The following is a 26046-nucleotide window of genomic DNA, read 5'->3' as shown; positions in this document are numbered from 1 at the left end:
GGCTCCCCTAAGAGGGTAGGGATGGAAAGCCTGGGGCCTGGGTGCCCAGATGCCTGCTGTGGGGTGGGGACTCCCTTGGTGTTTCCGTCCTCTCAATGCCCATTCTGTTTAGGTTCCTGACTCTCTGTGTGTTCTTTCCTGCTGAAGACAATTCTCTTCCTGTCCCGGCCTAGGGTTAGGGGGCCGAGCCTCAGCCGCATGGGTAGAATTGGTCTGCCACCCCCGGACTAGCCGAGGGGGCTGAAGGTCATGCCCCTTGACCTTTGTCGGTCAGGGCTGGGTGAGGGGCTGTACAGTGAGTCTCCCTTTGCCTGGGAGGAGGAATTAACACTGGGACAATAGAGCCCTGTCTGTTCTGGCTTGGGGGTGGTGTCCCCCAGCCCCCAATAAATGCCATCAAGGGATGGAGGCAGTTTCCCCTGGTGCCTTGGGCGCCCCTGCCCTTCTGTGACGGCTTTCTTTCCTCAGCTGATCTTGAGCTAGGCCATGACCTGCCCTTGCTCAGCTCTGCCGTCTCCCCGGTCCTCACATCCCCTCACAGTCTGTGTTAGGTCGAAGGGGCGTGGGTGCTGGTTGGCACTAGAGCCAGAAACTCCTGATTTGGGGGCCTTCAAAGGTTATGTAGGTCCTTCTAAGCAGCTCTTGGCTGAAGAGAGTAGAGGGAGGCAGGACGGCCTGAGACTGAGAGCCTTGTGGGAAGGAGCGGGAGTGGGAGAGCGCTGTCTGGGCCCGCCCCCCTCGCCTTTTCCAAGCTGAAGAGGCCCACCCACCAGTCTGGGCGGCTGCTGCTAGGGGCTGCAGACTCCTTGGACAGGGAAACAGGTAGGGAGCCAGGGAAGTTAGTGGAGGACGGGATTGGGATTGCTTGGCCTTAGGATGGGTAGGAGCTGGGAAGGAGGCTCCTGAGTGAGGAGTGTGTCTGGTGGATATGAGATGGTGTGGGAGAGGAATGGAGGTAGAGCTGTGTGACATGCTTGGGTTTGTGTGGAAGGTGTAGGCTCTCTACAGTTTGGAAGCACACTGAGAAGGGCTGTGTGGGAAGGCTGGCCATGTGCTCGGGGCTAAGGAGAGCCTGGCTGACGGCAGGACATGTCCGAGGAAATGCACAGGCTGTTGCAGACCATGTGAGTGCTCGTTTAGAAGAGTGAAGGAGGGCCGAGGCTAGACCAGCCAGAGAGAAGCCTGTAACTGCTTGTCTGCAGCCCACAGAGTCTGGAAGAACCATGGGGCTCAGGGCTGAGCTGGGCGGTTTCCAGATTGGACTCTTGTTCCTCCTGCTACTGATGTCAGGCGAGGGGCGCAAAGGAGGAGCTTTCAAACAAAGGTGACAGCAAAGGGGGAGGGCCATGGTGAGGACACTGGGGGGGGGGGCGCGCAGACTTGGCAGGACGCAAAACAAAACTGAACATTTAGAATGAGGGCACCTGGCCTCAGCAGCTGCTGAGGGCCGCCACACTCAGTGCCTCCCACCTCCACCCTGGCATGGCTGCAGTGTGGGGGTCTGCTCCAACCAGACCTTGGTGGTTCCACTCCGATACAACGAGTCCTACAGTCAACCGGTATATAAGCCCTACCTGACCCTGTGTGCTGGCAGGCGCGTATGCAGCACCTACAGGTGAGAGGAGATGCCGGAGCCCTCCCCCAGAACCAAGCCCAGGATGGGTACCCGGAATCCTGACCCGGTTCTATGTTCTAGGACCACTTACCGCGTGGCCTGGCGGGAGGTGAGGCGGGAGGTTCAGCAGACACACGTGGTGTGCTGCCAGGGCTGGAAGAAGCCACATCCAGGAGCTCTCACCTGTGAAGGTGAGTGAGGCTGGGGCTTGAGGCCTGCATGGGAGGCACTGGGTGGTGCTGGGGCCTGGCACTGAGCCCAGTCTTAACTCTCTTTCCTTTCAAATGCACCCAGCCATCTGCTCCAAACCTTGTCTTAATGGAGGTGTCTGCACTGGACCGGACCAGTGCGAGTGTGCCCCAGGCTGGGGAGGGAAACACTGCCACGTGGGTGAGCAGGCAGGTTGCTCCACAATGGGGGCGGGTGCTGGGATCGCCCCACCCACCGTGGCGCCCTGCCCCCTTCAGTCCCCTCTGTTTTCTGGTAACTAGACGTCGATGAATGCAGGACCAGCTTCACCCTCTGTTCTCATGGCTGTTTGAACACCCTGGGCAGCTTCACATGCGGCTGTCCGCACCCCCTGGTTCTGGGTTCGGATGGACGCACCTGTGCAGCAGGGCCTCTGGAATCTTCAACAAGTGCCAGCATCCTCAGTGTGGAGGGTGGGTATGGGATGCCTGTGGGGTGAGCCTGGGTCCTCGTAGTAGGCGAGGCCATGCTCACAGTCTCCTCTGTCCTAGTACGGGAAGCGGAACGTGAGGAGCAAAACCTGAGGTGGGAGGTCGCAGAGCTGCGGGCGCGCCTGGAGCGGCTGGAGCAGGTGAGCAGTGGGAAGAAGCACCGGGGATGCGCATGCGCCCGGGACCTTGCCAAAATCCTGAGGTACCACTTTCCTTTGCAGTGGGCCACACAGGCTGGGGCCTGGGTCCGAGCAGTGCTGCCCATGCCGCCCGAAGAGCTGCAGCCAGAACAGGTGGCTGAGCTGTGGGGCCGGGGTGACAGGATCGAGTCCCTCAGTGACCAGGTGCTGCTGCTTGAGGAAAAGCTGGGTGCCTGTGAGTCCCCCTGCTCCCCCACAACTAAAGACAGTGCCAACTTAGCACCTCACCTCAAAACCCTCCATCTCTGTCGTTACCCCAGACCCGTTCCCCGGGTTACTTGCTTAGTGTTGGGTGACCTGACTAGAGCCACGTTGCCTCTCTGCCATTAACCAGGTGCTTGTGAGGCCAACAGCCTGGGCCCAAACTTCCACGGCTGACAAGTAACTCCCGCAGCAGCAGCAGCCCGGACCCCTAATTTATACAGAAACTGCCTTTCTGGGATTGGTAGACGGGGATCGACCACCTGACCACCGAGGCGCGACAAGTCACAGAAAGCCCCCAGATCTCTCTTTCTCTTTATTCTCAGTTGCTTGCTGTTACCCCATAATAAAAACCAACCACACAAAGCTGGATCCCACTCGTTCCTTCTGCCCCCAGCCTACCTCCTGGGTCTTAGGAATGGGTCTAGAGTGGGAGGCAGGGGAGTGGCCAGAGCCACCAGGAGGAAATGAAAACTGGCTCCGAGGGGGAGGTGCCTCGACCCCTCTCCCTCTCACCGGGGTCAGGTTCTTTCCCCTAAGGCCCCAGGGAGCAGAGAGCACAGCTTCTAAGGTCCGCCCCTCTGGAATTTGGTTAGATGGTGCTGGGTCAGGCTGACCCTGGAGACCTCTACCAAAGGGACAGGGGAAGCAGAATTGGCATTTGAAGTGTGCTCAGCCCCTGGCATGGGCAGGGATGAGGCCTCCGAGTTAGAAGAGCCCAGCCCCGCTGAGGGTGACAGTGTTGAGGAGTTCCCTAGGTGAGCTGGGGAGTACTCAGGTGCAGCTTCCAGCCACAGGGTGAGGAGTCCTCAGAGCAGATGGGCCCACTCAGTCTGTGGACTTGGCGTGAGGAATGGATTGCTCCACAGAACAGATGAGTCCATTGTCCAGTGTGGGGTGGAGAGGAAGAGAAGGCCACAAAGAGACCATTGGGGAAGGATGGGATGGAATGTCCCCCACCCTTGTATCCGATGAGCCACTTGAGATGAGGGGAGGCAACTGTCCCACAAGACAAGATGGCAGGTGGGGATCGGAGTGGAGACTGTGCCCACGCAGGAGAGTCCGTGGGTGGGGTAGGGAAGGACATGGAGTGATGCTGTATCCATATTCACTTCAGAAGTTGAAGACTCAAAAAGGAGAGTAGGGAGTGGGGACCCAGGAAGAGGGCCTGGCCCTGCTTCAGGCTCTGGGTCAGAGGTGTGGGGAGGAAGAGGGGAAGGGTAGGAGGAAGCTCAGAGCCGGGCCTCGCCCGCTCCCCCAGGCTTTTTCAGACAGTCACCGCCACCCAGGCCATCAGTGGAGATCTCCCGGAAGACAGTGAGCATGGAGTGCCGGACTCTGTCCGCCAGAGCTGGGACATCATCCGGTGTCAGCCCTTCTGTGGGCACTGGGGACAGCACCCGCACCTGACATCGTCCTGGGGGAGGGAATGAGGAACAGCATCATGGCTGGCACTCCTGGGTCTCGGGCAACTCTAGTGCCATCCCGCTATGCCTTTCCTCCACCTTCCTCCTGCAAACTAGGATGACCGTTGCTCTGCCCGCCAGCTGCTAACAAAATCCCCAGGCCGCTGTCCAGGCCTCTCTCCAGGATTCCAGTGTGCAGTCACAGTGTTCGGAGCTGTTATCAGTATAGCTCTGCACAGGCCAGCTTCATCTTCCCTTCCAGACTGTACGGTCCCTCTTGGAGAGACTGGTTCTACCTACCTGGCATGCCCAGTGGGTACTTAAGGTCCCCCGCCTCAGGGACATTCCCCGGCCTCCCCAGACCTGCTCAGAGTCCTCAAGCCAGGCGAGCTTACCCGAGGTGAAGCGGCGTTCCTTTTTGCAGTAGAAGTCTTGATAGGAGGACATGACTATGGGGACAATGGGAACCTGGGGAGAAGAGGCAAAGCCAGGGACGTGAGTGCATCTTTCTGGGAAGGAAGGAAGGGAGGGAGGGAGGGGAGGGAAGGAGGGAGGGGGGTCTGGATGCTGAGGAGCAGACAGCAGTGATCACCTGGGCCTGGACTGCAAGGTGGAAGGCGCCACGTTTGAAGGGCAGCATGGAGCCGTTGTGGTTTCTCGTTCCTTCAGGAAAAACCCAGACTCGCACCTGAGGGAAAGGGGTCAGAGGTTGCCATGAGGACACAGCACTGATTATCAGGGGTTTGCAGCCATTTGCTCCCTAACCCCCAGTCCCCATCGCAGGAGGACTCACATCCTGGGTGAGCAGGGTCTGGGCCACCTCAGACATGACACTGATGGCATCTCCCGTGCGTTTCCGGTCAATGAAGATGACTCCCGCCAACCAGCAGGCCAGCCCCGCAGAGCCAGCCCACAGTAGCTCCCGCTTGGCAATGGGCACACAGCGATCTGGCAGCACCTCCATCATCCCTTGGCAGGGGTGGGGATGGGGTATGGATGAGGGTATAAGCAGGATCAGAGCAGGCACCACTCCCACCCAGGTCACCACCCACACAAACTGAAGAGAGGTGGATTGGAGGAGCCCTGAGAAATCAAACCTGACTACAGGCGTGAGCACCTGCTGAGGGCAGACCCACCCCGGGAGAGGAGACCTGAGCAGGGAGGACATTCGAGAGGAGGGGGAATTAAGGTCTCTAGGGAAGCAGGGTCAGAAGAAAAGGCTCAGCTAGAGGACGGGGCCCTGTGATGAGGCCTCACCGAGCAGGTCGAGGGAGCTCTGGTGGTTGGAGACCACAACGTAGGGCTGCGTGGGAGGGAAGTGTTGAGCCCCCCGCACCTCCACTCGGATCCCATACAGGTATTTGATGTGGAGCAGCATCAGACGCAAGATCCTGTGGGGTCATGGCAAGGGGGCCCGGTGGGGTCCACTGACGCCCACCTCCATGCCTCTGTGTGCCCGCCTGCCTATGACTTCCTGGGCGCCTCTGCAGTCCTTTCCCCCTCCTCGCCTCACCCCTGGGTTCCCTCAGGACCCACCGGTTCTCGCCCCGGCCCTTACTTCATGTTCTCGACATTGCGTCCTCGCACCGCGCACACAGGGATCGCGAGGATCGCCAGGAAGAGGATCCAGCCGTTGTAGAAGGCCATCTTGAAGAAGTACTTGGCACTGGGGCTGCAGAACCACAGGGTGGACAGCAGGAGGAGCAGCAGCAGCAGCAGCGCCGTCCAGGCCCCGGGCCACAGCTCCATTCTGGTCACCTGCAGGTGAGAGGAGCCAGGTAAACCAGGAGGCAAAGCTGGGACATCTCCAGGAATGGGCGAAGGAACCCAGCCTGAGATAGCTGTCCACTGTCTGCTGACTGCTGCAGCTCCGACTAAGCGATAAGGAAACAGTGAAGGCACAGCTAACACTTGTGGCTGAAAAAGACTTTTTTTTGAGGCAAAGTTTCATTTTAATCCAAGTTGATCTGGAGCTCCATAGCCCAGGGTGGTCTCTAACTCAGCGATCCTCTCTGTCTCCTACATGCTGAGTTGACAGGCATGAGGTACCACGGCCGCTCTGGACAGGAAGTCCATATCTGTACTGGCCACTCCCAGTGGAGAGGGACTGGGAATATTAAATGCACACCAGACTCTTGAGGAGTCTGGGTGAAAAGCATGCGCGTAAAACACCCCATTACTAACACCCGCTCTGTGCTGGACACCAGGGAAGAGCACCACCAGGACTGAACCTTCCCGCTCTGATGGGCTCCATTAAAAATACCAACAAAGCAACTTCACTGCGTTTCACCTTTCTTTCTGTGGCTATCAGAAGCTTAGACCTAAGTGACTTCCCAGGGGAGGCCTTAACCTCTCTAAAGAGCAGATGGGGGTGGAGTGGGGGAACCAGGATGAGCGGGAGGAGCAGAGGGAGAGGAAACTGGGATTGGCATGTAAAAAAAAAAAATAAGTAAAATTTAAAAATTTAAAACAAAAGAGCAACTCCGTTTTATTTCGGGTAGACTGGTTTATACAGTATGTTCCACCCTATGTGTGGCCACGAGATAGTTTACAAAGTTCCATCAGCATTACTGGTTCCACGGGAAAGAGCTCACCTGGGGCCACGCAGGTCCTTGGCAGTAGGTTCTCGGTTAAGCCTAGACATCCTGTGCTCCTGAGCCCTGCTAAGTCCTGTCACTGTATACACACACAGCAGACATGGAGCCCTGCTACGTTCGTCACATACACATACACACACACACACACACACACACACAGAGCAGACATGGAGACAGTGACAGAATACTGTGGAACAAGGAAAAGGCTCATGTCAGAGATCCAGAAAATCCCAGGCATAGGAAGGCTAATATGTTCACACACATACATAAATTTCTAACATACCTAGTGACAGAGAAAGGAATGTAAGCACATGTCTAGAAAAATCTCTTCTCCCTCGGTGGAGTCCTTTATGACCCTACACACGACATACCAATGCACTTCTCCAGACCGGCAAACCAACCCGAGTATTCTCTCCCTCTAGCCTCACAGAGGAGCCAGTGGGGGCAGGCAGGTCTCTCGCCCGTAGCAGAGACACACATGGAGCAGATGGGGAGAGGCTCAGGCATGGGAGACACTTGCCTGTAGAACCTGCCTTCTGGGTGCTTCCTCTTTACTCCACTGCCCCCCACTGCAGGCAGCAGGGTCACAGATGATAAAAAGGGAGTTGTGGACCTGTGTTTCCAAGCAGGTCAAAGGCTCTCTCGTCCTGAACCTGGAAGCGCCCACTCTCCGTTCCCAACTGTATATCGTACCCCCTTAGCGCTGCCCTCCATTCCCCTCCACAGACAGGCTTCTGCACCCTAAATCTGAGCACTTCTCTCTCTGAAAGGCCTTTTTTGAGAAGTTGGCTTTGCTTCTATCTCTGACTCCATCTCCAGAATGATTTTCTTGCCTTCCTCAGGTTCACCACAGGTCCTTCATGAGCTAAGGCTTCGCCACACTGCTCCCCGTGGCTGGCAGGCCCTCCCTCCTCTGGCTCCACACAGCTCAGTGCCACCTTTCCAGGCCCTGCTTTCATTACAGATTCCTGGCACATCCCTGGCTATCCCAGACTGGTCGCGACACTCTTGCTGCCGTCCCTCCTGAATGCTGGGACTAAAGGTGTGGGCCACCACGCCTCACGTCAGAGGTTGTCAAGGTGTACAAATATAACTTCTGGGCCTCACCCAGACATAATGAGCCTGGGCACCGGGCCAGCCTGTGTTTTAACATGCCTTCCAGGTAAGTCTGCTGTTCACTGGGCTTGAGAACTACCGATAACACGAAGTGGGCAAAAGTTCACTGGCCGGGCAGTGGTGGCGCACTCCTTTAATCCAGCACTGGGGAGGCGGAGGCAGGTGGGTCTCTATGAGTTCGAGGTCAGCCTGGTCTACAGAGTGAGTTCCAAAACAGGCTCCAAAGCTATACAGAGAAATCTTGTCTTAAAAAACCAAAAAGAAAAAAAGTTCACTGGCCTTTCCTGCCCACCTCCTCCAGGCTGTGAGCAGGGACTGTGACAGGACTGTCTTGTGTCCATGCCCAGACATAGCAGGTTCAGGGAGTGCTCAGTAAATCTTGGTGAAGGGATTCTAGGGCTGCAATCAGTTAATAACACGGAATATGGTTCTGCTTTTGTTTCCTTTCACTCTGCTTGTACAGAGCAGGGCTTTTCACATGCTGGGCACGTGCTGGGACTGAGCTGCACTTGCAGGCCAGGGATGGACGCTCTGATGGAGGAACACTAGGAAACACCACCTCCCCAGGTACTGACAACAAGCCTTACAACCACCCTTTTACACACGGCCACAGGGAAGCCAGCGTACAGACCATGAAGATGTCATCTCTCTCAGTACAGAGTGGGGCGCGACAATGGTCCCATGGGACACTAGATGTGGTGACATGGAAGGCAGAGGACCAGGAATTCCGGGCCAGCCTGGCTCCCTGGCTCTGTGTCAAGTTCAAGGCCAGTGTGGGCTATGTGAAACAGTCAAACAAACAATTTAGGTGGGCATAGTGGCGCACGCCTTTAATCCCAGCACTCAGGAGGCAGAGACAGGTGGATCGCTGTGAGTCTGAGTTCAGCCTGGGCTACACAGAGAGACCCTGTCCCAAAACATACGAAATAAATGGCAGGTGCAACCAGAAGTACATGTTATGGTTACGCCACACTGACAGGTCACATCACAGAGCTTGCAGATTTGTGGTGAGAACCACAAGAAGGCAAACAAGCCCTGTGATCACAGCAGGGCTAGCCACTGGGTCCCACATAGGAAGACCCTTCCCACTCCAGGGCTATGGATGAGCACCTGTGAAACCAAACAAGCACGTGAAAATAAAAAGCCTGTAAGCAACATGGAAACCCCCAACAGATGTGACACGCCAAGTCTTCCCGTACACTTGGCACTGGAGCATGTCACAAACTTAACACAAGACATGGGACGTGAAGGATGAGGGCCGCTCCAATGGGCAATTAAACGTCCTTCCCTACAGCGGCAGTCAGCTGAACACAAGCAACACAACCTCAAAGGCGCTCAGAGCCTCCCACAAGACGCTCCCGTGTTAGTACGGGTCTATTCCAACGTGGAAGGCCGCTGAGAAATAAGCGCTTCTGTGCCCAGAGGGTAACGGGTGCCTGACAGCATTTCTAGGAAGCAGTCCTGGCCGCCTCACGGCCACCCAAAAGTCAAGTGGGGCCAAGGCGCAGAACAAGGGCTGGGGAACCTGAAGGGAATCCCCTCTCCGTGATTCCCTTGTCCACACCCCCGTCCCAAATTCGGAGTTCCCATCTCTCCCCTCACACGGCTCGGGCCCGCTAGGCAAGTCCTCCACCTCGGAGCTCGTCCCCAGCCCTCGTCGCTCCCATTCTTCCGCTCAGGCCCCTCTCCCCAGCCACCCTGCCCCCAGACGGCCCTCCCAGCCGCATCTCTCCCCCATCCCGGCCCCTTCCCGCGCCCTCCTCCCACCCCTTTCCCGCCCACACCTCAATGGGGCGGGGGGGCCTGGGGGACCGGCCCCCTCCCCAGCCAGGCTGCGGCAGCGGTGGTGGCGGCTGGCTCTATCTCTGTCTCGGTGTCGGTGCCAAGGGGGCGACAGGATTTGGGGATGTCCTAGCCCCGGCCGATGGAGGGGTGGTGGGAGTGGGAAGCTGGGCCCATATCGGCAGGAACGGTGGGGGGCCGTACCCCCAACACCCTCCCCACTGCCGGCTCTCTGAGGGCCGGGGCTACTGCTGCCGCTATCTCCCCCACCCCTCCCAGCGCGTGCTGGTTTCCGGGGCTGGCCAGGAAGTAGAGTTGATGATGGGCGGCGGGCCTCGCCAATCGCCTCCTCCGAGACCAGCATCTCCTCCCCACGCCTGCCAGACCTCTCGCTGGCCCCGCCCCGGGAGAGCTCAGCCGGGCTCGCGGCCGCTGCCAGCTCCAGCGCTCGGTCCAGCACTTCCAGCACCTGTGCCCCCGGTTCCCTGCTCTACGTCCTCTGCATCCTCAAGCTCCGTTCACATGCTCTGACCGTTGCCTTTCTTTGAGCCGCAGCGCTATGCTTAGTCCCTGTAACTCCAGGTTTCCCAAACACCCCTTTTCCTGTCCCCATAAACACACGTTTACAAAGGACCTTCTAAAGTCAAGCATTAAGTTCACCCTTTTCTGCCCAGAACTCCATCTTTCCCTGCCGAGCTCTCCAGCTCTCTGTCCACTTGCTCTTTGTCCCGGGCCCCCATCTCCTTCCTCCACCCACCTTTGGCCTTTAAGGATAAAGGGCCCTCTTTCCCTTACACGCTTGTTTGCCTAAGTCCTTTCAGAGTTCCTTCGCTCACCCAGTCTGAGCCAACCAACCCCTTCGCCCGATACAGTCTAGCTGCTGGCTTTGGTGGAGTGCACTTGAGACCCCGGGGCAGGAGCATCTCTGAGTTTGAGGCCAGCCTGAGCTACAGTGAGACTTTGACAATGAAACTCTGCTTCCTAGGGTTAATAGAATGAGAAACTAAGGCAAGTAGCCTGCTGGTCAAGCCTGACTCCCTCTCTCAGGACCGGCTCATCACTCCTACCTCCATATTCGCCATTTCTGTATCTAAACCTCCTCAGCACTCCGGAATCCTCCCTCCACCGTACCCTCTACTGAGTCCCAGCTTCTCACCTTCCTTTATTCCTGAGTCACACGGACCCTTTTTATCAGTGTTGGACAGTCCTGAGCCTGTCTCTGTCTCCCGCCCCTGGACACCTTTGCCTTGAATGAGTTTACACAGCTTGGTGAAGAGCCCTTGGTAGTGGGAGGACTGTTACCTAATTCTGCGCCTTGGGTCACACTGTGGGTAACTGAGTACTGAGTACTGGACCGGCCCAAGCTCCCAGAGGTCCAGCCAAGAAAAAGACCTGCAAGGCAAATTACAAGGAAGGGGCGGATCTATTCTATCCTGACGCGGGTCACCTTAGGGGTGGGTTGTGCTCCTCGGGCGCCCGCTCAGAAAGGGGTGGAACCAGACCTTTCCTGCTCTTAGGGTTTAAGACGGAGCTGAGGTCCACCTTAGTCTGCTCCGTGTCACATAACAATGGGGGCGGGTGGGCCTTGGGCTCGGTTCTGCTCTGAGAATCACCTAGAGAGGCTGAGTCGTCCAACAGAGAGAGTTGGGTTAACACCAGCGCCGCAGACCGATGACGGCACCATCCACACGTCGGGCTAACCCCACTTCTGCTCCCCGCTTCTCCAGGAGGGAGGGGCAGACCCAAGTTCTGCCCTCTACGTCACCCAAGGAGGCCGGAGCCATCTTGAACCCTGCGACCCTGGTACTTCTGCCCTCTTTTCCCGAGCTCAGCACCGGCTCTCCAGGTCTCGGCCAATCAGCGGCGAAGTAAACCGCCCAATCAAGCCGAGAGAGTCCCGGGTCCAAAGGCCCGGATGAGGCCGAGCCGAGGCCTTTGAACCACAGGCCCCGCAATAGCGGAGGGGTTGCCATGGCGACAGAACAGAGTTGGAGGGGTGGGACCGGAGTCGACTCAGCATCCGTCGGGTTGGCCCACGCCGCGCCCCCCCCCGCCGCTTATTGCGCATGCTCGCTTCTTGTAGCTACCCCATGTCGTTCTAGCCAATCGTTTGGCTTGGAACCGTACACTCTAAAGTCCAATAGGAACCCGGACATTCTTCGAAAGCGGAAGAGAAGAAGAGAAAGCGGCTCAGAGGGGGCCACTTCTGTAGGCCCGAGCCAGTCCTCCGGGTCTGTGGCTGTGACTGGCAGCTGCACAGACGAATCAGAGCCTCCCTAGCTGAGCGCATTATTACCAATCACTTGGCCCTACACAGTGACTGACGCTCTCTCAGCCAATCAGCATCGTGCAAGGGTAGGCCACGCACACCTTTTCCCGCCCCCACCCTCTAGCTCAAGCCTGGCTTTTGACTCCTGTATGATTGGCAGGCATCTCGACCAATAGTCATGAGAAAACTTTGAAATCTGTCCAACGATCGTGGGCAGTAGGCGGTCCTGGTTTGTTGGGGTGTGTGTGTGCCGAGTGTGAGTGTATATGTGTGTGTGTCTGGGGGTACTGAGGGGTACGTGGGGGCGAAGCAGAACCGACCATGGCAGCAGCGGAGGAAGAGGACGGGGGCCCCGAAGGGCCAAACCGCGAGCGGGGCGGGGCGGGCGCGACCTTCGAATGTAATATATGTCTGGAGACCGCTCGCGAAGCTGTGGTCAGCGTGTGTGGCCACCTGTATTGGTGAGAATCCGAATCGGGGAGCATGGGACGAGGGATGGGGTTCCTCTGTTATGGGGAGGCCGAGAGCGGGGGCCGTGCAGTTAGCCCGATGACTCGAGGGCATGCCCCCCCCCCAGGGAAGGCCCGAAGTGGGGACTGGTGTCTTTACTGTTGTGTGCGGTGTGGGGGAGTGTGGTATCTGTGCAGATGAGATGTCTGGAAAGGAGGGCCTTAGGAGCTGGTGCGTGTGTGGCATGGTAGGAGGAGGTGGGATGGGGAATGAAAGACCCTGCACGTTCGTACTGGTGAGACTTGAGCCAAAGTACCCCGTTAGATCTACCCAGCTGTTGACATAAAAACAGATGAGAGAGACTTTCCGTTTAGGGGAGGTGCCCCTCTCGGAGGGGGGCAAGATCTAGGGACTGTGGTTCCATACGGAGATAGGATGTGTGTGGGGGTTGTCAAACCCAAGGACAAAGGCCTTGTGGAAAGGCAAGATCTCCAGAGAGGTTAAAGGGTCATAGAGATAGGGATTTTACTGAGCTTGAAGTGAGAGGGAAAGGGCACTGTAGGACTGTAACGGTGGGAATCTGGAGGAATTGGAGCAAGAATGGAATTGGGGCTGAAAAGAAACCTGTTGAATTGGGAAATCAAGAGGCAGAAAATGGAGAGGTTGAGGGAGGGGTGAGGGGTGGCGGGAGTGAGAGGGAGGGAGGAGTGGACCAAGTGTGTTGAAGATGGAAGAACTTGAGGTATTGAAGATGAGAGAAGCTGGAAAAATTAAGTGAGCAAGTTTGCTGGAAGTTGCAGAAACTCTGGAAAGAAACATAACAGTAAAGCAGACAGTACCTGGGAAGACTGGTGCAGGGCGCTCCTGTCCGGTGCCTGTGGCTCTTCTGTAGTTTGACCTGTTTTCTCGTTTTCTCTTCCTTTTCCTCCATCCAGTTGGCCCTGTCTTCATCAGGTAACGTACTCATGAGATGAACAGGGAAACGGAAAGGGCTGGGGACCTTGAAAACCCTCTTTGTGTTTGAACACACTTTGCATTTTCTCTCCAGTGGCTGGAGACACGGCCAGACAGGCAAGAGTGCCCCGTGTGTAAGGCTGGCATCAGCAGGGAGAACGTTGTCCCTCTTTATGGGCGAGGGAGCCAGAAGCCCCAGGATCCCAGGTGAGGGACTCAGACAGGGCGCTGATGGATGTTGAAGCTTCTGCCCCAAGAAGGGGACAGAAGTGCTGATCCCCTCTCTCTTTCCTCAGATTGAAAACTCCACCCCGCCCCCAGGGCCAGCGACCAGCTCCAGAGACCAGAGGGGTGAGTCTCCTTGTCCAGCTGTGTCCTTCCGGTGCCAAAGCCTGTGGGTTTCCCTGATCTTCCCTGCCTCCCTAGGGGTTCCAGCCGTTTGGTGACACCGGGGGCTTTCACTTCTCATTTGGTGTTGGTGCTTTTCCCTTTGGCTTTTTCACCACCGTCTTCAATGCCCACGAGCCTTTCCGAAGGGGTGCAGGTAAGAGCTTTCTCCGAGTTCCTCCAGGGCCCCCTCCTGACCCGTAAGCATGTTGCTGACGCTTTCCTTTCTCCTACAGGTGTGGATCTGGGACAGGGTCACCCGGCCTCCAGCTGGCAAGATTCCCTCTTCCTGTTCCTTGCCATCTTCTTCTTTTTCTGGCTGCTCAGTATTTGAGCTGCGTCTCCACCCTGCCCACCTCTAGCTAGAGGAGAATCAGTATTGGGGTCCCTGCTGGCCATTCCTTGCTTTTGGACCACTCCCTCACTTCTATGACCTGTCTCTGTTGGCGAAGGCCTCCTTCAGGAGACCCTGGGGAGGAGTGACCCATCTGGATGGGAGTACCTGCTGCTCTGTGCTGCTGGCCCAGTAGCAGTCATCCCCATCCCCCACCTGGAGGAGGACGGACTAAAGACAGCCACCCAATTCCCCTTTTGTTCCAATCCTTTGCTTCCCCCGGATTTCTTGATTTGATGTTTAAAGGTGGGCTCTCCCCCAATCCTCCACTTGTTGATTTAATTTAATTGTTCTCTCCCACCGTCTAATATGAGTTCTGACTCTGTCTCCTCTCCACCCCTCACTACCTCCTTTATTACAAATTCAATTAAAAAAAAGATGAAATAATCTGTTGGCAAATCTTCCCAATCCTTCCCTTCTCCCAGGATAGGCACCTCTTCCGCCCAGCTTGAACAGATGCTTGGCATGGTGAGAGGGATGGGGTGAGCCCCTCCCCTGCAGGGCTCCTAGGGATGAGGTCACTTTTCTCACAAACAGACAACAGGCAGGCAAGGTGTGTCAAGTGTTTACTCAGCATGGGTCAGGTGGGCTCTGGTTGTAGAAGAAAGTGTGTGAGGTGGAATGGGGATCATACGGGGGAGAGGGAGGACGAGGACGGCGAAGGAGCTGGTGGACAGGGTCTGCCTGGGCTCTCCTAAGGTCCCCCTGCCACATTCTCTGCTGTTTCGGCATCCTCTGACTGATTCAGCTCTGCATGTCCCTCCTCGTCCTCCTGGTTTTCTGGGGCCTTCCTGAGAAGGAACGGTGTTCTAGCCTCCGGTGGCCCACTCTGAAGCCCTGGTGGAGCGCCTTTCACTCACCTCTCCTCTCTGGGTTGCCGTCTTCGCCACAGGATGACCCCAACGAGCAGGGTGGCCATTCCCAGGCCTCCCAGGATCCCCAGGGCCAGGGCTAGCGTCCCCAGCCCAGCCCCACCCACAGAGCCTGTAGGGACATAGGGAGGATTGAGGGCACAGCTCCAGCACACGGCTCCTTCCTTGTTGACTCTGCCCCAGTCACATGCGGCAGTCACACGCTCCCCTCTGACCCTAGTCCAGTCCCTCACCTGCAGCCGGCCCCTCCTGGCCGGTTTCTGGAAGACAAAGAGTAGTCTGAGGGGGACTGGAGCTCGGGTGGGGCTGTCTGGGGGCAGGCCCAGTGGCATCTCCCTTCAGTGAGTGGGCAGGGTGAACTTCTCTCTTGACAGGATTGTTGTGGGGCAGAAGAGGCCTGGGTGTTGGGTGCACTGAGGGGAGGGGTGGCATGGCTCTTGGGGGTCATGTGAGTAGGACAGGGAGTTGGAGAGTTGCGTCCCTCACCTCGCCCCAGGGTCCCTGGGATCTGGGGAAGGGTTACCTGTGATGCTGATGCTGACAGGGGGGCTCTCCTGAGGCTCGTGGCTGGGATGGGTGGCCACACAACTATAGATCCCCTCATCCTCATGCCCTACCTCAGGGAGGAGCAGCACAGGGTCGTAGGCAAAGGGCAGGGGTATACCCTGGTGGGGAAGGAGGGAGATGGGTAAGAACCCCCGGCCATATTCGCAACTCGTGATTTCATTCCCACAGCCGCACGTTGTGCCTTCAGCCCAGCTCTCGGGCTGCCCTCTGCCTGCCACGGTTTCCTAGCTCCCAGGCCTCCTAGGCTACTCACATCCTTTCTCCAGTGGATCTGAGGAGGGGGCTGAGCTGAGCTGACACAGGTCAGGGTCACAGTCCCACCGGGAGTGACTGTTCCACCTTCTGGTTCAACCAACAGCTGAATTCCCTCTAGAGGCACAAACTCTGGGTGAGGATGGGCATAAGGCCCATCAGCTTACCAGGTCTGATGGCCCTGGGGTTGACCCCTGCCTTCCAGACCAGGCCCTCCCTCCCTGCTCACCCCTGACATGGGGCTTGATGGGGGTTGCATTCAAGGTCCCATGTAGGGGAAGGCCTGGGCTGAAGCTGCAAGAGAAGGTAGGATGGGCGGTTCCTCCTGGGGCTGGGATCACTGTCAGCTCTGACTGCAGCACGAAGAGCCCTGTCTCGGGGTGTCTGCTGGTCTCTTCCTTCACGATTGTTCCTGGAGTGGGTTGGACAAAACTCCAAAAGCATGTGGGAGCATGTCAGGGAGAAGGCATTCGGGTACAGGGCACCCAGGCACTCACCTTTGCCATCAGGAATCAGGAGTTTCCCATCCAAGTGCCAGCTAAGGGTCCCTGCAGGGTAGCTTCCCTCTGACACACAGGTCCCTACCTGGAGAAAGAATGGAGACCTCATCCTCTAACTCAATGGGATACCATGCAGGCCCACAGTTGCGTTCAAAGGACCCTTCCATTTTCTGTTTCTGTACCTTATTAGGGACACTAGTTGTGAGTTTAGAGGCAGGATACACAATTTCTGGCTTCCCAGGAATCTCTGGAGGAAAAGTTCCAATCAGAAGCTGCCCTTTTGAAGGTTCTCACACTCCAGACATGGGAACCAGGGCCTTGGAGATCAGAGGTCCACATACGCCAGGGCCAAGGGTCAAGGGCCAAGGGTGAAAAAGAAGGATTTTTCTAAAATGCAGAGTGACTTAGCCAAGACCATGGAACCCTTACGGTAGACTCGGACACGGTAGTTGGACTTGACCTCCTTTCCGTGCCTGTTTATTGCCCGGCACCGGAAAGTCCCCTCATCCTTGATTCCAATAGCTGGAAGGAGGAGGGAACCGTTGGGGAGGATTCGAGCCACGCTGTCCCAGGGTCCTCCCTGGGGAGACAGGACCTTCCAAGCTTCGGTCCGGATTGTGTTCTGCAAGAGGAGAAAAGCCTAAGCCATCCAGGCAGTTTGGGGAAGGGCTGACCAGACAGGGAGGGGTGCTGGGGACCCTCAAGGATAGCTTCTGAGGTTGAGAGGCCAAGCGGGGACGGCCTGCTTACCAGTTTCCATTCTAGCTGCTGGGGCGGTTTCTTAGGGGCCCCCTTACATCTCAGGACAAGTGGCTCTCCGATCCGGGCTGTGATGTTCTGACCACCAGCTACGGCTCCTGGGTGGTAGTATGGGGTAGAGGGGCAGAAGGGGAGAGGTGGGGCCAGTGGGTGGGTTAGGGTGGGTGGGGGACTCTGGAAAGTGGTGCCCAGATTCTAGGAATTGTCTAGGGAGAAGGGGGGTCCTGGAGAGAAGGGAGCTGAACTGCTAAGAGGAGGGTCAGTGGGACTGGGAGTGGCTCACCCCACAGAGCAAGGACCAGCACCCAGGCTCCAGCTGCTGTCCCTGCTGGCATCATGCTTCCTTCCCAGGCTCCTGGTGCTGTCTGCCCCTTTCCCTGCTGTGGCCACTGCCCTAGGTGGAGCTTGTACCCTTACCCTTCCCCCATCTCCCATCTTGCCCCGTCACAGAGAATGCCAGGAATTCATGCCTCTGGGACAAGAGTCCTTCAGGTACTAGAAGCAGTGGTCTCACCACACCCTGGGGCACTGCCAGCATCTGGGCACAGCCTCTCCTGGAACAGGGTTGTACCCCACTGAGGGTCTCATTTCCTCCAGCCCACCCTCCATCAGTCCGGCACACAGGGCTCACTAGTGCTCCATCTTGGCTGGGGCAAGTTGCTAGGCAACATGGTTCAGTCTGGTCTGTTGTCATCCTGGGATCTTAGTAGTGAGGACAGGACAGAAACCTGTTGGGGCTTCGGTCAGAATTACTCTTTTGGAGAGTGTTTCTAGTGTTGTTGTTTTGAAAAAAATCTCAACTAAACCCAGGGAAAAAAGAAATCTCTTTATTTAAAACTTCAGGTTTTTGTTGTTGTTGTTGTTGTTGTTGTTGTTTTTCCTCTGTGAGTCTACAAGTTTACAGGAGAGGAGAGAACTGCCCTGGCCCTGCCTCCTACCACCCTCCTGCCTGGGCCTTTGGTGGGAGGGATTCCCCACTGTGACAGTCCTGAAGATCCTGAGGATGTCTGAGGGGGTCAGAAGGGTTCAGGGCTGAGATGAGACCTTGTTTATGCCTTCACTCATACCTGGCATTCTGCGGCCTCCCTCTTCTCCCCACCCCCTTGATTTTGGCATGAGATTAAAAAAAAAAAATATGAGCAGAAACACTTATTTCTGGGAAATCGGGGGAGAGAGACACTTGTAAGCACCCAGCCCGTGTTTAGTGAATTTGGCAAGAACACCCTCCATTCATTCTCCACTCTGCAAAGGGTTTAAAAAAATTTTTTAAAAGCCTTTTGACTTTTTCAAAATTACTGAGTTCAGTCCAGCCTTGCCCACAGGTTATTGGGAGGGGGAAGACAGGAGGCTAGAGGGGCATCCTGCTCCATGTCAAATACAGTAGAGATTTGCCAGCACAAGCTAGGAACACCTAAGTGACCAGGGTGAGGACATGGTGTCCTGCGAAATCCACTTCCCCCGTGGCAGGCCTGGAGCAAGTGGCCGCCACCAATTGTGTTTGTTCTCTTTCTAGGCCCCTTTGGCTCTTACTTCTCACATGGGTAAACAAAAATAAATCAGTATGTTTATTTAAAAAAAAAACACGCACACACACACACACCAAAATCCCTACTTCTTCCAACTATTAAAAACTAAGGATCACCACTACCAACAAAAACAATAAAAAAAATACAGACAGATCCCAGATTTTCTAAAAAACAAAACCAACTCCAAAGCCCAGCCAAAGATTCTCTAAAGTAGCAGAAGCTCCCTCCGAGGTAGATAACTGAGTCAGACACTCCTGTCCACCGAGCGAGTCTATTGGTTTAAGATGAGCTGCGTATGAGGTAATAAAGCCATCTGGAGGGGCAGAAGGTGGGGGTGTGCGGGGAGGTGTTGGCCCAGGGCCTCTGTCCAGGAGTTCCCATTTTTGGCATCTCTGGGTCGGGCAGGGCTGACGTCTCCAGATTCCAGAGTATTTAAGTGGGGTGGGGAAAAGAAAGTAGGGAAGCCCAGAGACAAACGGAAGAGTTGGTGTAGATTTGAGAGATCTGAGAAACATATCTGTTTTCTGTGTGAGAGGGGAAAAGACGGAAAAAAGGGGGACACCCCACTTTCCCTGCCATGTAGTCAGCACCCCAGCACTGAGTGTCCAGTTGGGGAGAGCACGACCCCAGCTGCCCTTCTCTGTGTTGTGCTTCTGTTGGAGTTTGTCCTTTAGATGCCCAAGTCCTCTTCAAGAGTTGCCTGGTGGGAGCCCCCAGCCCTGTGACCTTGAGGGGCAAGGTCAGTTGGAGGTGTCAGAGTGAACACTTCCTGGTCCCTCTGTTGGGGATGTCACTGAGGATGGGGTCACAGCCTCCTGCCAGCCGCCATTGGCCTGGAAAAGAGAAGGAAAGTCAGAGAAGGGGAAAGAAACCCTGTGTGGGGATCACACTCCACCCTGGTGAGCGTGAAGTTTGGAGGCGGAAGGGCCCTTGATCCACTTACCCGCATTTCTCGAGGGCTGTATATCTGGCCTCCCCCGAGGTTATCCCCATAGCTCCCTGGCCCCATTGAGTGTCGGAGGGATTCCACCTGCAGGGGACAAAGAAAGACGTGACAAATGGACACAGGACACATGGAAGCCTTAGGCAGACCTTGGGGGTGGGGCCGGTGACATAGCTCAGCAAGCCTGAAGATCTGGTTCTGGTCCCCAGACCCCACCTAAAGGCAGGAGATGACGGCAACCACAGAGCTGCCCTGACTTCAGCACGTGCAGTGGCACATGTACCTGCCGCCCCACCATGCACACCATAAAAGAGAAAAGAGCTGGGGCTCCTGACCTGAGAGGCAGGGTAGGAATCTCCGTTGAGCCCGGGCATCCCCAGAAACATGTCTCCGGATCCTGAGAGATTGAAAGAGCCGCCAGAGCCTTGGAGAGCAGAGAGAATTAGAGAAAAGCACGGGGGATCATCTGACTGTAGACAGGAGGTAAATACAACCCTTAGCTCCCAGAAAGCTAACTCTGGGGATGCACATGGATTCATAAAAATTACCCACAGAACAGCAGTCCCACCCCCGGAGCGGGCTACCTGGGACCCTTCCCTGGCTATCCACTGGAGACCCTCCCCTTGACATCAACATCCCTGGCCTCTTTCACCCCAAAACACCCTCTTCGCTATCATCTTGCAAACACAGGAAGCATGCAAAGCAGCCAGCTAGAGTGGCCGTGGGCTCCACCTGCAGAGGAAGGAGGCGTTGGGGAGCTGGTGCGGCTGTGGCCCCCCTGGGCGACGGACACGGCTGTCTTCACAGCATAGATATTGGCCTCCTCTTGGAACTTCCCAATATTTTTCTTGTAGCGAATTCGCTTGTTACCAAACCAGTTGGAAACCTGCAGGTTTGGGCAGAGGGGGTCAGGCAGAACCCCTTCTCCAGGACCCCCTGCCCAGGTAACACCTGGGAACTCTGTCCCCCCCTCCTCAAAGCACCTGAGAGACAGTGATGCCACACTTTTTGGCGAGCTCCTCTTTGGCCTCCTCACTAGGATAAGGGTTACTCAGGTGGGAGTAGAAATATTCATTCAGGACCTCGGTGGCCTGTTTGCTGAAGTTCCGGCGTTTCCGTCTACAAAGGAAGAGAATCGTTGAGTTTCCCAAGAAACTCCAGGAGGTATCACTATCACTATCATAGTGATATGCTGGGCAACACTGCAGCTCAAGGGTCCTGGAGAAGTATGGGAGGGAGCCAGGTACTGGGGGGCCAGGCTCAGGGGTCCCTGAGCCCCACCTGGCATCCAGGAAGCGAGAGCGCAGGATCATGACCGCCTCGCAGGTGCTCTGCTTCAGCTGCATCTGGATGGCGCTGAACTTGCGATGGATGATGCTCACCATCCGCTCCATCTCCTTGGGGGCCACAGGACGAGTGCGGCTCTGCTCCCGCAGCAGGTTCATGACGTGGGTTGTGAACTCATTGCAGGCCTGTTGGGGCAGGTGGGCTGCTGAGGAGCTCTGTGGCTTGGGGAGACCTCTAGCCTTCATTGTAGGCCTGTTGGGGCAGGGGGGCGGCTGAGGAGCTCTGTGGCTTGGGGAGACCTCTAGCCTTCATTGTAGGCCTGTTGGGGCAGGGGGGCGGCTGAGGAGCTCTGTGGCTTGGGGAGACCTCTAGCCTTCATTGTAGGCCTGTTGGGGCAGGGGGGCGGCTGAGGAGCTCTGTGGCTTGGGGAGACCTCTAGCCTTCATTGTAGGCCTGTTGGGGCAGGGGGGCGGCTGAGGAGCTCTGCGGCTTGGGGAGACCTCTAGCCTTCATTGTAGGCCTGTTGGGGCAGGGGGGCGGCTGAGGAGCTCTGTGGCTTGGGGAGACCTCTAGCCTTCATTGTAGGCCTGTTGGGGCAGGGGGGCGGCTGAGGAGCTCTGTGGCTTGGGGAGACCTCTAGCCTTCATTGTAGGCCTGTTGGGGCAGGGGGGCGGCTGAGGAGCTCTGTGGCTTGGGGAGACCTCTAGCCTTCATTGTAGGCCTGTTGGGGCAGGGGGGGCGGCTGAGGAGCTCTGTGGCTTGGGGAGACCTCTAGCCTCTCGTTCCCTGGGCCTCCTCTCCTCACCTGCTCGTACTTCTCCAACTCCGAGTGGTAGATGTGGCGGATCTGGGCAAGCTTGCTTCGATAGTCTGAGTGTTCGATGGAGTTGTCGGGGGACACGCCACCTCCGGAGGCTGCGGCGGCTGCAGCCGCTGCTGCAGAGCCCCCCCCCTTCTCTGGTCCAGCCACACCTTCTGCCAGAAGCATGTTGTCCAGGCGCATCAGCTGCGGGTCCACCGGCTCCTCCTCTTGGGAGCTCCGGATGCTAAGGCCTAGCAGGCAGGCGAGTGGACTTAAGGCCCCAGCAATCCCCCACCCAGCATTCCAACATCCTAGTGTCTGTTCAAACTCAGTTCCTTCCCCACTCCCTTTCCAGCATCCTCCCTGGGTCTCACTATCCTCAGGGCTTCAAGTTGTCAAACTCTGAGCCCTGGAGTAGTACAGTCCAGTTCTCAAAGGCGAGAAATGGGGGACACCCACGTACCGGTTTTCTCCTTGATTTCACACAGGACACTAAACAGAGCAGGCTTCATTCGGTGACAGTTTAGGGCGTGTTTCCTTAGGAGGAATGGGAGGAGAAAGAGTTCAGGGGCCAGGAGAGATGAGAGGGGTGTCAGGGAACGAGGTGGGGGCATAAATCTGAGGAGGGGGACGGTCGGAATGGGGGTGGAATGGAGTTGGAGATCTTGAGAGATCAGCTGCCATGGCTCTGGGAAGCTGCTGGGCCAAAGGCAGCAGAAGACGCAGGCAAAGGGGTTAAGGTCACCATGGGCGGGCTGAGGCTAAGGAAGAAGGTTCAAGCAAAAAGATGGAGAAAGGATCTCGAGATGACAGGAAATAAAGGTGACTAGGTAGGTTTGGGAGTAAGGGAAACAGAGACTGAGATGGAAGAAAGTCAGTGTGAGGTGGCAGGGGGCCTGGAATGGGGGTGCCCCCTACCTGACACTTCAGTACAGTGTGTGGGAAAAGCCTGTGAGGGTTCTTGGAGGCCCCAACCACGGTGGAAGGGAATGTGTGGAGATCCTGGATCCGAAGAGAATGGGGCGGGCTAGCTGGATAGTTAGGGAAGGCAGCGTCGGCTGAGAACAGTTTCTAAGTCTGGGAGTCAGGAGATGGGCCAGCGCAGAGTGTAGGGGTCAGCAAAAGGTTAGGAGGGAGTGAGACCACCTGGGGTTCCCTCTGTGCGGGGTTTCGGGCCTAGGGGCAAAGCGAGCTTTGAGAGACCACCAGAACTAAGGAGAGAAAAGAGTTGCCAGATCCAGAGAGGGCCCTGGGGGAGGGGGGCTTGCAGAGGACTCAGAGCTGTGAGCAGGGTCCCGGGGTGGGGGCACTCACTTGGCCTGGGCCTCGTCCAGGCTCTGGTCGGTGATGGTCATTATCTGTTGCAGAATGTCCCCGATGTCTTGCTTCCCTCGGCCTCCCGGGACCCCCCCACTTCCCCCACCGGGGTCTCCGGCACCGGGAGGCTCGCCAGGGCCCCCGGGCTCCCCACCCACCAGCCCCAGGCTTCCCCGGCCCCCGCCCGGAGGGGGCGGCCCCAGCAGCCGCTCGTCCATAGCTGGGGGGGGGCCTGAGGCCCCCTCCCTGCTCGCCCCTCCCCCCGCCGGTGACTTCCCCCCCAAACTCGCCGGGGCCGCTGCTCCCTCCGCCCCAACCCCGCCTGGCAACCCGCCTCCCGGCTCCCTCCGGGGGTTCACCCCGGCACTGAACGGGAGACCCGGGGTGCCGCTTGGGCACCCCCACAGGAGACCCCGGCCCCCGGCGGCGGAGAAAATGGAGCCGGAGAGAGAGCGAGAGGGAGAGAGAGAGAGAGAGAGAGAGGAGGCCCAAGCGGGGGTGTGTGTGCGAGAGGAGGGAGGAGGGAGCAGGGGGAGCGAGGGAGGCGGCTGGGGGAGGGGAGCGGGAGGAAGAGGAGGGGAGGAGAGAAGGAACGGGGAGGAGCCGGGGGCGGGGAGACGCAGGCCGGGCGGCGGCGGCGGGTGGAGGCGGGGAGCGACCAGGCGACCTGGGAGATACGGGCCCGGCCCCGGGACTGGCCGTGCTGGCGCGGGGCTTGGGGTGTCGGCCACCTGGGTTCCGAGCCCACCGTCGGGGTGGTGCAGACTCCGGCCGCTGGAATGTTTTCCGACAGCTCGGTTCATATTTCTTGTTCTAATGACTCCCCTCCCTGTTCGACTTAATTAAAACCGGGAGACTGGGGGCTGGGGGAGATGATTAGGGAGGTCTCCAGCCGCTGCTTAATGAGCCAGTAATTAACCAGCCAGGGAGGGGAGTTGGCCTCTGGCCAGATCTCGGAGAGCGGCTGCCCCAGGCGTCACCTACCCACCTTGCACACCCACCCACCCCCAGATACCAGTCTTCAGTCCAGAGGGGAATTATATTTATTCATACAACCAAAACATCAGACAGACTCAGCAGCAGGATGGATGGGCGGGGCTAAGGTTCGCTAAGGCCTCTGGGCCCCTCTGCCTTCGGACTTGGGGTGCTAGTGGCCGACAGTTGTCTTAATCTTTTCCTTTTTTTCTTACTAGGCAGGAAGGGGCAGGCCTCGGCCCTCACACCCTGTTTAGTAGTTTGACAGCTCAGGATAGAGTTGTGTCCACCCTACCTTGCTTATTTTCAAGGTCAGAGTACTTGCCCCAAGTCCAGTTTCCTGGGGAAGTGAGTGGTGAATACTGCCGGGTCTTCAGTCTCTGGTTTCTGGTACCCCTGCCACATAGGGTTGAAGACATGCTGGGTGGCCCAGCTTTGAGTCCCAGAGAGTAGGGCAGGTTGGGAGTTCAGGTCTCAGCAGGTGTGTGGAGGGGGCCGGGATCTCTGCTCCTCCATTCGACCTCCACCCTGAACTCGGAGTAGCAACTCCAGGAGCTCCTGTCCCCCCGGGGGGAGGGGCGGCTCTGACCGCTGGGCTTCCATCCGCTGGCACTAGAGATGTGGAGGGAGAGGGCACTGGTAGTCGGGTGTTGGGTTTGGGTAAGCGGGCTAGGGTTGGTGTAGGGCAGATAGGAAATCTGTGCCGGCAATGAGGGGAGTAGAGGCTGGTCAAGGGACATAAGACGTCTGCCTTACCTGGTGACTAAGGATGGTGCTGTAGAGCTGTTCTTTGTCCTCAAGAAGTCGGGGTGGGGTTGGGGCTAGGCTTGGGGGAACCTGAGGAGTGTGGAAGGTGGCCCTCTGTTCCTCTAGGCGGCGGGACTGGGCCTCAGCCACCAAGTCGAGGAGGAGCTCGGTCTGCAGGGAGAGCAGGGAGCCCGACCGGGGGCCCAGAGCTATGGGAGAGGAGGGAGGAGGGCTAAGACCCAGAGACGGTGGCAGAGTGGAGTAGCAAGAGGTGGGGACAGGTGAGCTGACAGACTGTGGGTTAGGGACTGGCGGGTGAGCAGGTACGATGGTTAGTGGGCCTACACTGGGAAACGGAATGGGTTAGGATCTCCCAGGGTTGGTGGGGTACCTGTGTGGCGGGTTCCTGGAGGAGGAGGGGAGGGAGGAGCAGATCGCCAAGGCCGAGTGGTGGAGTTCACAGGGGGCCAGCCCTGATCATCTTTCGGGGGACCCTGATGCCAAGACATGTCCAAACCAGTTAGGGGGAGGTGTGGGCAGAGGGCTAGGCCAGTCACCCATTTCCCGTGTTTCTGTTCCTGCCTCAGTGTGCCCAAGATTTTCCAAGTCTCCTGTGTCCATCCGTCTCTAGGTCCTCACGGGGCCTTCTCCCTGTGTTGGCCTCCCCACCCCGGCACCCAGCTCACCTGCTCACCATCCTCTTCTTCCTGGGGTCTTTCAGCCTCCATCCCTGGTCTTGGGAAGAGATACTGATGGGGGAGGGGGTGACTGGAATTCGGAAGGAGGACCGGAACCCTGGGTTCTTGAGGGGAATGGGGGCTGGAAGGGGTGGGGGGTGAGCTGGGGGCTGGATGCCTGGGTACTGAGCAGGAAGCTGGGTTCCTGGTCAGCCCCCCCATGGGCCCCGCCCATCTCTGTCAACTTCCTCCATTCTCTCTTCCCACCCAAACAGCTTGTTTGACCTCTCTTGCCCCAGGGGAGGACAGAGACTGGGAAAAAGTCCAGCTGCAGGAGTGGCGCAGGCTCCTGACATGGACAAACTCTGGCCTTCTCATTTCCAGAGCCTCAGTAGCCCCTCTAACCTGCCACACTGCTCCCTCCATCCCCACCTCCCCTGCAGCTCTTCTCTGTCAACACCGGAACTAGCTCTAACACAGGAAGTGGTTTCACTCTTTGGGGTCCCCCTCCCCCAAGCTAGGTTCCTTCCCTCCATAAGACTGATCCTGATGTAGGATTTGGCCCTTCTCACCTTCTCTCGACTTACTGGGTCAGGGAAAGGTGTGGTTCTAGAAGGAAGCGGAAGGTTTGGATCCAGGGTGCATTGCTCTCAAATACATGCTTGGGTCCTAACAGTGGCCCAACACACAGGAAGTAGACAGGGACTGGGAGTTGGTTATCACTGCCCTCCCCTCAGGCATTACAGAGGGGATCTGAGTGTGACCGAGTTC

General features: G+C 57.4%; 6 protein-coding genes across 18 annotated transcripts; 2 read left to right on the top strand and 4 right to left on the bottom strand.

Moving 5' to 3' along the window:
• Positions 1 to 98: 98 nt before the first annotated feature.
• On the top strand, positions 99 to 3062 carry Egfl8 (EGF like domain multiple 8). Of its 3 annotated transcripts, none has more exons than XM_087898496.1 (9): positions 99 to 822; positions 1203 to 1324; positions 1493 to 1615; positions 1697 to 1806; positions 1910 to 2005; positions 2107 to 2277; positions 2356 to 2435; positions 2517 to 2670; positions 2830 to 3062. In XM_087898496.1, exons 2-9 carry the CDS (start codon positions 1224 to 1226, stop codon positions 2871 to 2873), a joined length of 879 nt encoding a protein of 292 aa, XP_087754622.1. In that variant the 5' UTR covers positions 99 to 822; positions 1203 to 1223; the 3' UTR covers positions 2874 to 3062. The 3 variants fall into 3 exon arrangements, with proteins under 3 accessions (XP_087754622.1, XP_087754621.1, XP_087754623.1); XM_087898495.1 differs by lacking the exon at positions 99 to 822 and adding an exon at positions 832 to 1124; XM_087898497.1 differs by lacking the exons at positions 99 to 822; positions 1493 to 1615 and adding an exon at positions 832 to 1124.
• Positions 3000 to 11520, bottom strand: Agpat1 (1-acylglycerol-3-phosphate O-acyltransferase 1). 4 transcript variants are annotated; one of them, XM_048437953.3, is made up of 7 exons: positions 11211 to 11520; positions 5661 to 5860; positions 5360 to 5493; positions 4896 to 5071; positions 4695 to 4790; positions 4498 to 4570; positions 3000 to 4113 (listed from the first exon to the last, which is right to left on the bottom strand). In XM_048437953.3, the coding sequence occupies exons 2-7, from the start codon at positions 5849 to 5851 to the stop codon at positions 3929 to 3931; spliced, it is 855 nt and encodes a 284-aa protein (XP_048293910.1). In that variant the 5' UTR covers positions 5852 to 5860; positions 11211 to 11520; the 3' UTR covers positions 3000 to 3928. The 4 variants fall into 4 exon arrangements, with proteins under 4 accessions (XP_048293910.1, XP_085536084.1, XP_085536083.1 ...); XM_085679958.2 differs by lacking the exon at positions 11211 to 11520 and adding an exon at positions 10754 to 10867; XM_085679957.2 differs by lacking the exon at positions 11211 to 11520 and adding an exon at positions 10665 to 10694.
• Positions 11521 to 11990: 470 nt separating this feature from the next.
• Rnf5 (ring finger protein 5) lies at positions 11991 to 14438 on the top strand. 2 transcript variants are annotated; one of them, XM_048437954.3, is made up of 6 exons: positions 11997 to 12327; positions 13252 to 13270; positions 13365 to 13477; positions 13567 to 13621; positions 13697 to 13814; positions 13894 to 14438. In XM_048437954.3, exons 1-6 carry the CDS (start codon positions 12188 to 12190, stop codon positions 13989 to 13991), a joined length of 543 nt encoding a protein of 180 aa, XP_048293911.1. In that variant the 5' UTR covers positions 11997 to 12187; the 3' UTR covers positions 13992 to 14438. The 2 variants fall into 2 exon arrangements, with proteins under 2 accessions (XP_085536086.1, XP_048293911.1); XM_085679960.2 differs by lacking the exon at positions 13697 to 13814 and having other exon boundaries at positions 11991 to 12327.
• Positions 14439 to 14600: 162 nt separating this feature from the next.
• On the bottom strand, positions 14601 to 17425 carry Ager (advanced glycosylation end-product specific receptor). 3 transcript variants are annotated; one of them, XM_085679955.2, is made up of 11 exons: positions 17285 to 17425; positions 16993 to 17099; positions 16672 to 16864; positions 16425 to 16489; positions 16240 to 16327; positions 15972 to 16154; positions 15744 to 15874; positions 15447 to 15588; positions 15157 to 15289; positions 14912 to 15035; positions 14601 to 14842 (listed from the first exon to the last, which is right to left on the bottom strand). In XM_085679955.2, exons 1-11 carry the CDS (start codon positions 17337 to 17339, stop codon positions 14618 to 14620), a joined length of 1446 nt encoding a protein of 481 aa, XP_085536081.2. In that variant the 5' UTR covers positions 17340 to 17425; the 3' UTR covers positions 14601 to 14617. The 3 variants fall into 3 exon arrangements, with proteins under 3 accessions (XP_085536081.2, XP_048293915.3, XP_085536082.2); XM_048437958.3 differs by having other exon boundaries at positions 15157 to 15183; XM_085679956.2 differs by having other exon boundaries at positions 15744 to 15859.
• A 387-nt stretch (positions 17426 to 17812) lies between these two features.
• On the bottom strand, positions 17813 to 23094 carry Pbx2 (PBX homeobox 2). 2 transcript variants are annotated; one of them, XM_087898492.1, is made up of 9 exons: positions 22874 to 23094; positions 22023 to 22096; positions 21563 to 21810; positions 20752 to 20942; positions 20454 to 20589; positions 20203 to 20356; positions 19806 to 19894; positions 19471 to 19557; positions 17813 to 19360 (listed from the first exon to the last, which is right to left on the bottom strand). In XM_087898492.1, exons 1-9 carry the CDS (start codon positions 23092 to 23094, stop codon positions 19268 to 19270), a joined length of 1293 nt encoding a protein of 430 aa, XP_087754618.1. In that variant the 3' UTR covers positions 17813 to 19267. The 2 variants fall into 2 exon arrangements, with proteins under 2 accessions (XP_087754618.1, XP_087754619.1); XM_087898493.1 differs by lacking the exon at positions 22874 to 23094 and adding an exon at positions 22478 to 22835.
• On the bottom strand, positions 22873 to 25967 carry Gpsm3 (G protein signaling modulator 3). 4 transcript variants are annotated; one of them, XM_085679953.2, is made up of 5 exons: positions 25848 to 25967; positions 25285 to 25417; positions 24990 to 25092; positions 24608 to 24807; positions 22873 to 24463 (listed from the first exon to the last, which is right to left on the bottom strand). In XM_085679953.2, exons 2-5 carry the CDS (start codon positions 25324 to 25326, stop codon positions 24326 to 24328), a joined length of 483 nt encoding a protein of 160 aa, XP_085536079.1. In that variant the 5' UTR covers positions 25327 to 25417; positions 25848 to 25967; the 3' UTR covers positions 22873 to 24325. The 4 variants fall into 4 exon arrangements, with proteins under 4 accessions (XP_085536079.1, XP_087754628.1, XP_087754629.1 ...); XM_087898502.1 differs by lacking the exon at positions 25848 to 25967 and adding an exon at positions 25681 to 25699; XM_087898503.1 differs by lacking the exon at positions 25848 to 25967 and having other exon boundaries at positions 25293 to 25747.
• Between the last annotated feature and the right edge of the window lie 79 nt (positions 25968 to 26046).

The sequence above is a fragment of the Myodes glareolus genome, chromosome 18 (assembly GCF_982192425.1).
Source record: "Myodes glareolus chromosome 18, mMyoGla1.1, whole genome shotgun sequence".
Classification (NCBI taxonomy): domain Eukaryota; kingdom Metazoa; phylum Chordata; class Mammalia; order Rodentia; family Cricetidae; genus Myodes; species Myodes glareolus.
Note: the sequence above shows the minus strand (reverse complement) of the source record. Positions and strands in the feature narration are given on the sequence as shown.

What these genes read in the sequence shown, in the direction of transcription:
- Egfl8 (XM_087898495.1), top strand. Translation starts at nt 1,050, where the DNA reads ATGTGCTCGGGGCTAAGGAGAGCCTGGCTGACGGCAGGACATGTCCGA. An exon ending in GGAGGAGCTTTCAAACAAAG is followed by an intron (nt 1,325 to 1,492) that starts GTGACAGCAAAG and finishes GCATGGCTGCAG; the next exon opens with TGTGGGGGTCTGCTCCAACC. An exon ending in GCCTGGAGCGGCTGGAGCAG is followed by an intron (nt 2,436 to 2,516) that starts GTGAGCAGTGGG and finishes TTTCCTTTGCAG; the next exon opens with TGGGCCACACAGGCTGGGGC.
- Agpat1 (XM_085679957.2), bottom strand. An exon ending in CGCAATGTCGAGAACATGAA is followed by an intron (nt 5,494 to 5,660) that starts GTAAGGGCCGGG and finishes ATGACCCCACAG; the next exon opens with GATCTTGCGTCTGATGCTGC. An exon ending in GGAACGCCGCTTCACCTCGG is followed by an intron (nt 4,114 to 4,497) that starts GTAAGCTCGCCT and finishes TCCCTCCCCCAG; the next exon opens with GACGATGTCAGGTGCGGGTG.
- Rnf5 (XM_048437954.3), top strand. Translation starts at nt 12,188, where the DNA reads ATGGCAGCAGCGGAGGAAGAGGACGGGGGCCCCGAAGGGCCAAACCGC. An exon ending in CAGAAGCCCCAGGATCCCAG is followed by an intron (nt 13,478 to 13,566) that starts GTGAGGGACTCA and finishes CTCTTTCCTCAG; the next exon opens with ATTGAAAACTCCACCCCGCC. An exon ending in CAGCTCCAGAGACCAGAGGG is followed by an intron (nt 13,622 to 13,696) that starts GTGAGTCTCCTT and finishes CTGCCTCCCTAG; the next exon opens with GGGTTCCAGCCGTTTGGTGA.
- Ager (XM_085679955.2), bottom strand. Translation starts at nt 17,339, where the DNA reads ATGATGCCAGCAGGGACAGCAGCTGGAGCCTGGGTGCTGGTCCTTGCT. An exon ending in CAACTAGTGTCCCTAATAAG is followed by an intron (nt 16,328 to 16,424) that starts GTACAGAAACAG and finishes TTCTTTCTCCAG; the next exon opens with GTAGGGACCTGTGTGTCAGA. An exon ending in CATCAAGCCCCATGTCAGGG is followed by an intron (nt 15,875 to 15,971) that starts GTGAGCAGGGAG and finishes ATCCTCACCCAG; the next exon opens with AGTTTGTGCCTCTAGAGGGA.
- Pbx2 (XM_087898492.1), bottom strand. Translation starts at nt 23,094, where the DNA reads ATGGACGAGCGGCTGCTGGGGCCGCCCCCTCCGGGCGGGGGCCGGGGA. An exon ending in AGTTGGAGAAGTACGAGCAG is followed by an intron (nt 20,943 to 21,562) that starts GTGAGGAGAGGA and finishes CTGCCCCAACAG; the next exon opens with GCCTGCAATGAGTTCACAAC. An exon ending in GTGGCATCACTGTCTCTCAG is followed by an intron (nt 20,357 to 20,453) that starts GTGCTTTGAGGA and finishes CCAAACCTGCAG; the next exon opens with GTTTCCAACTGGTTTGGTAA.
- Gpsm3 (XM_048429297.3), bottom strand. Translation starts at nt 25,497, where the DNA reads ATGGGGGGGCTGACCAGGAACCCAGCTTCCTGCTCAGTACCCAGGCAT. An exon ending in AAGAAGAGGATGGTGAGCAG is followed by an intron (nt 25,093 to 25,284) that starts GTGAGCTGGGTG and finishes TCTTGGCATCAG; the next exon opens with GGTCCCCCGAAAGATGATCA. An exon ending in GCACCATCCTTAGTCACCAG is followed by an intron (nt 24,464 to 24,607) that starts GTAAGGCAGACG and finishes CCACATCTCTAG; the next exon opens with TGCCAGCGGATGGAAGCCCA.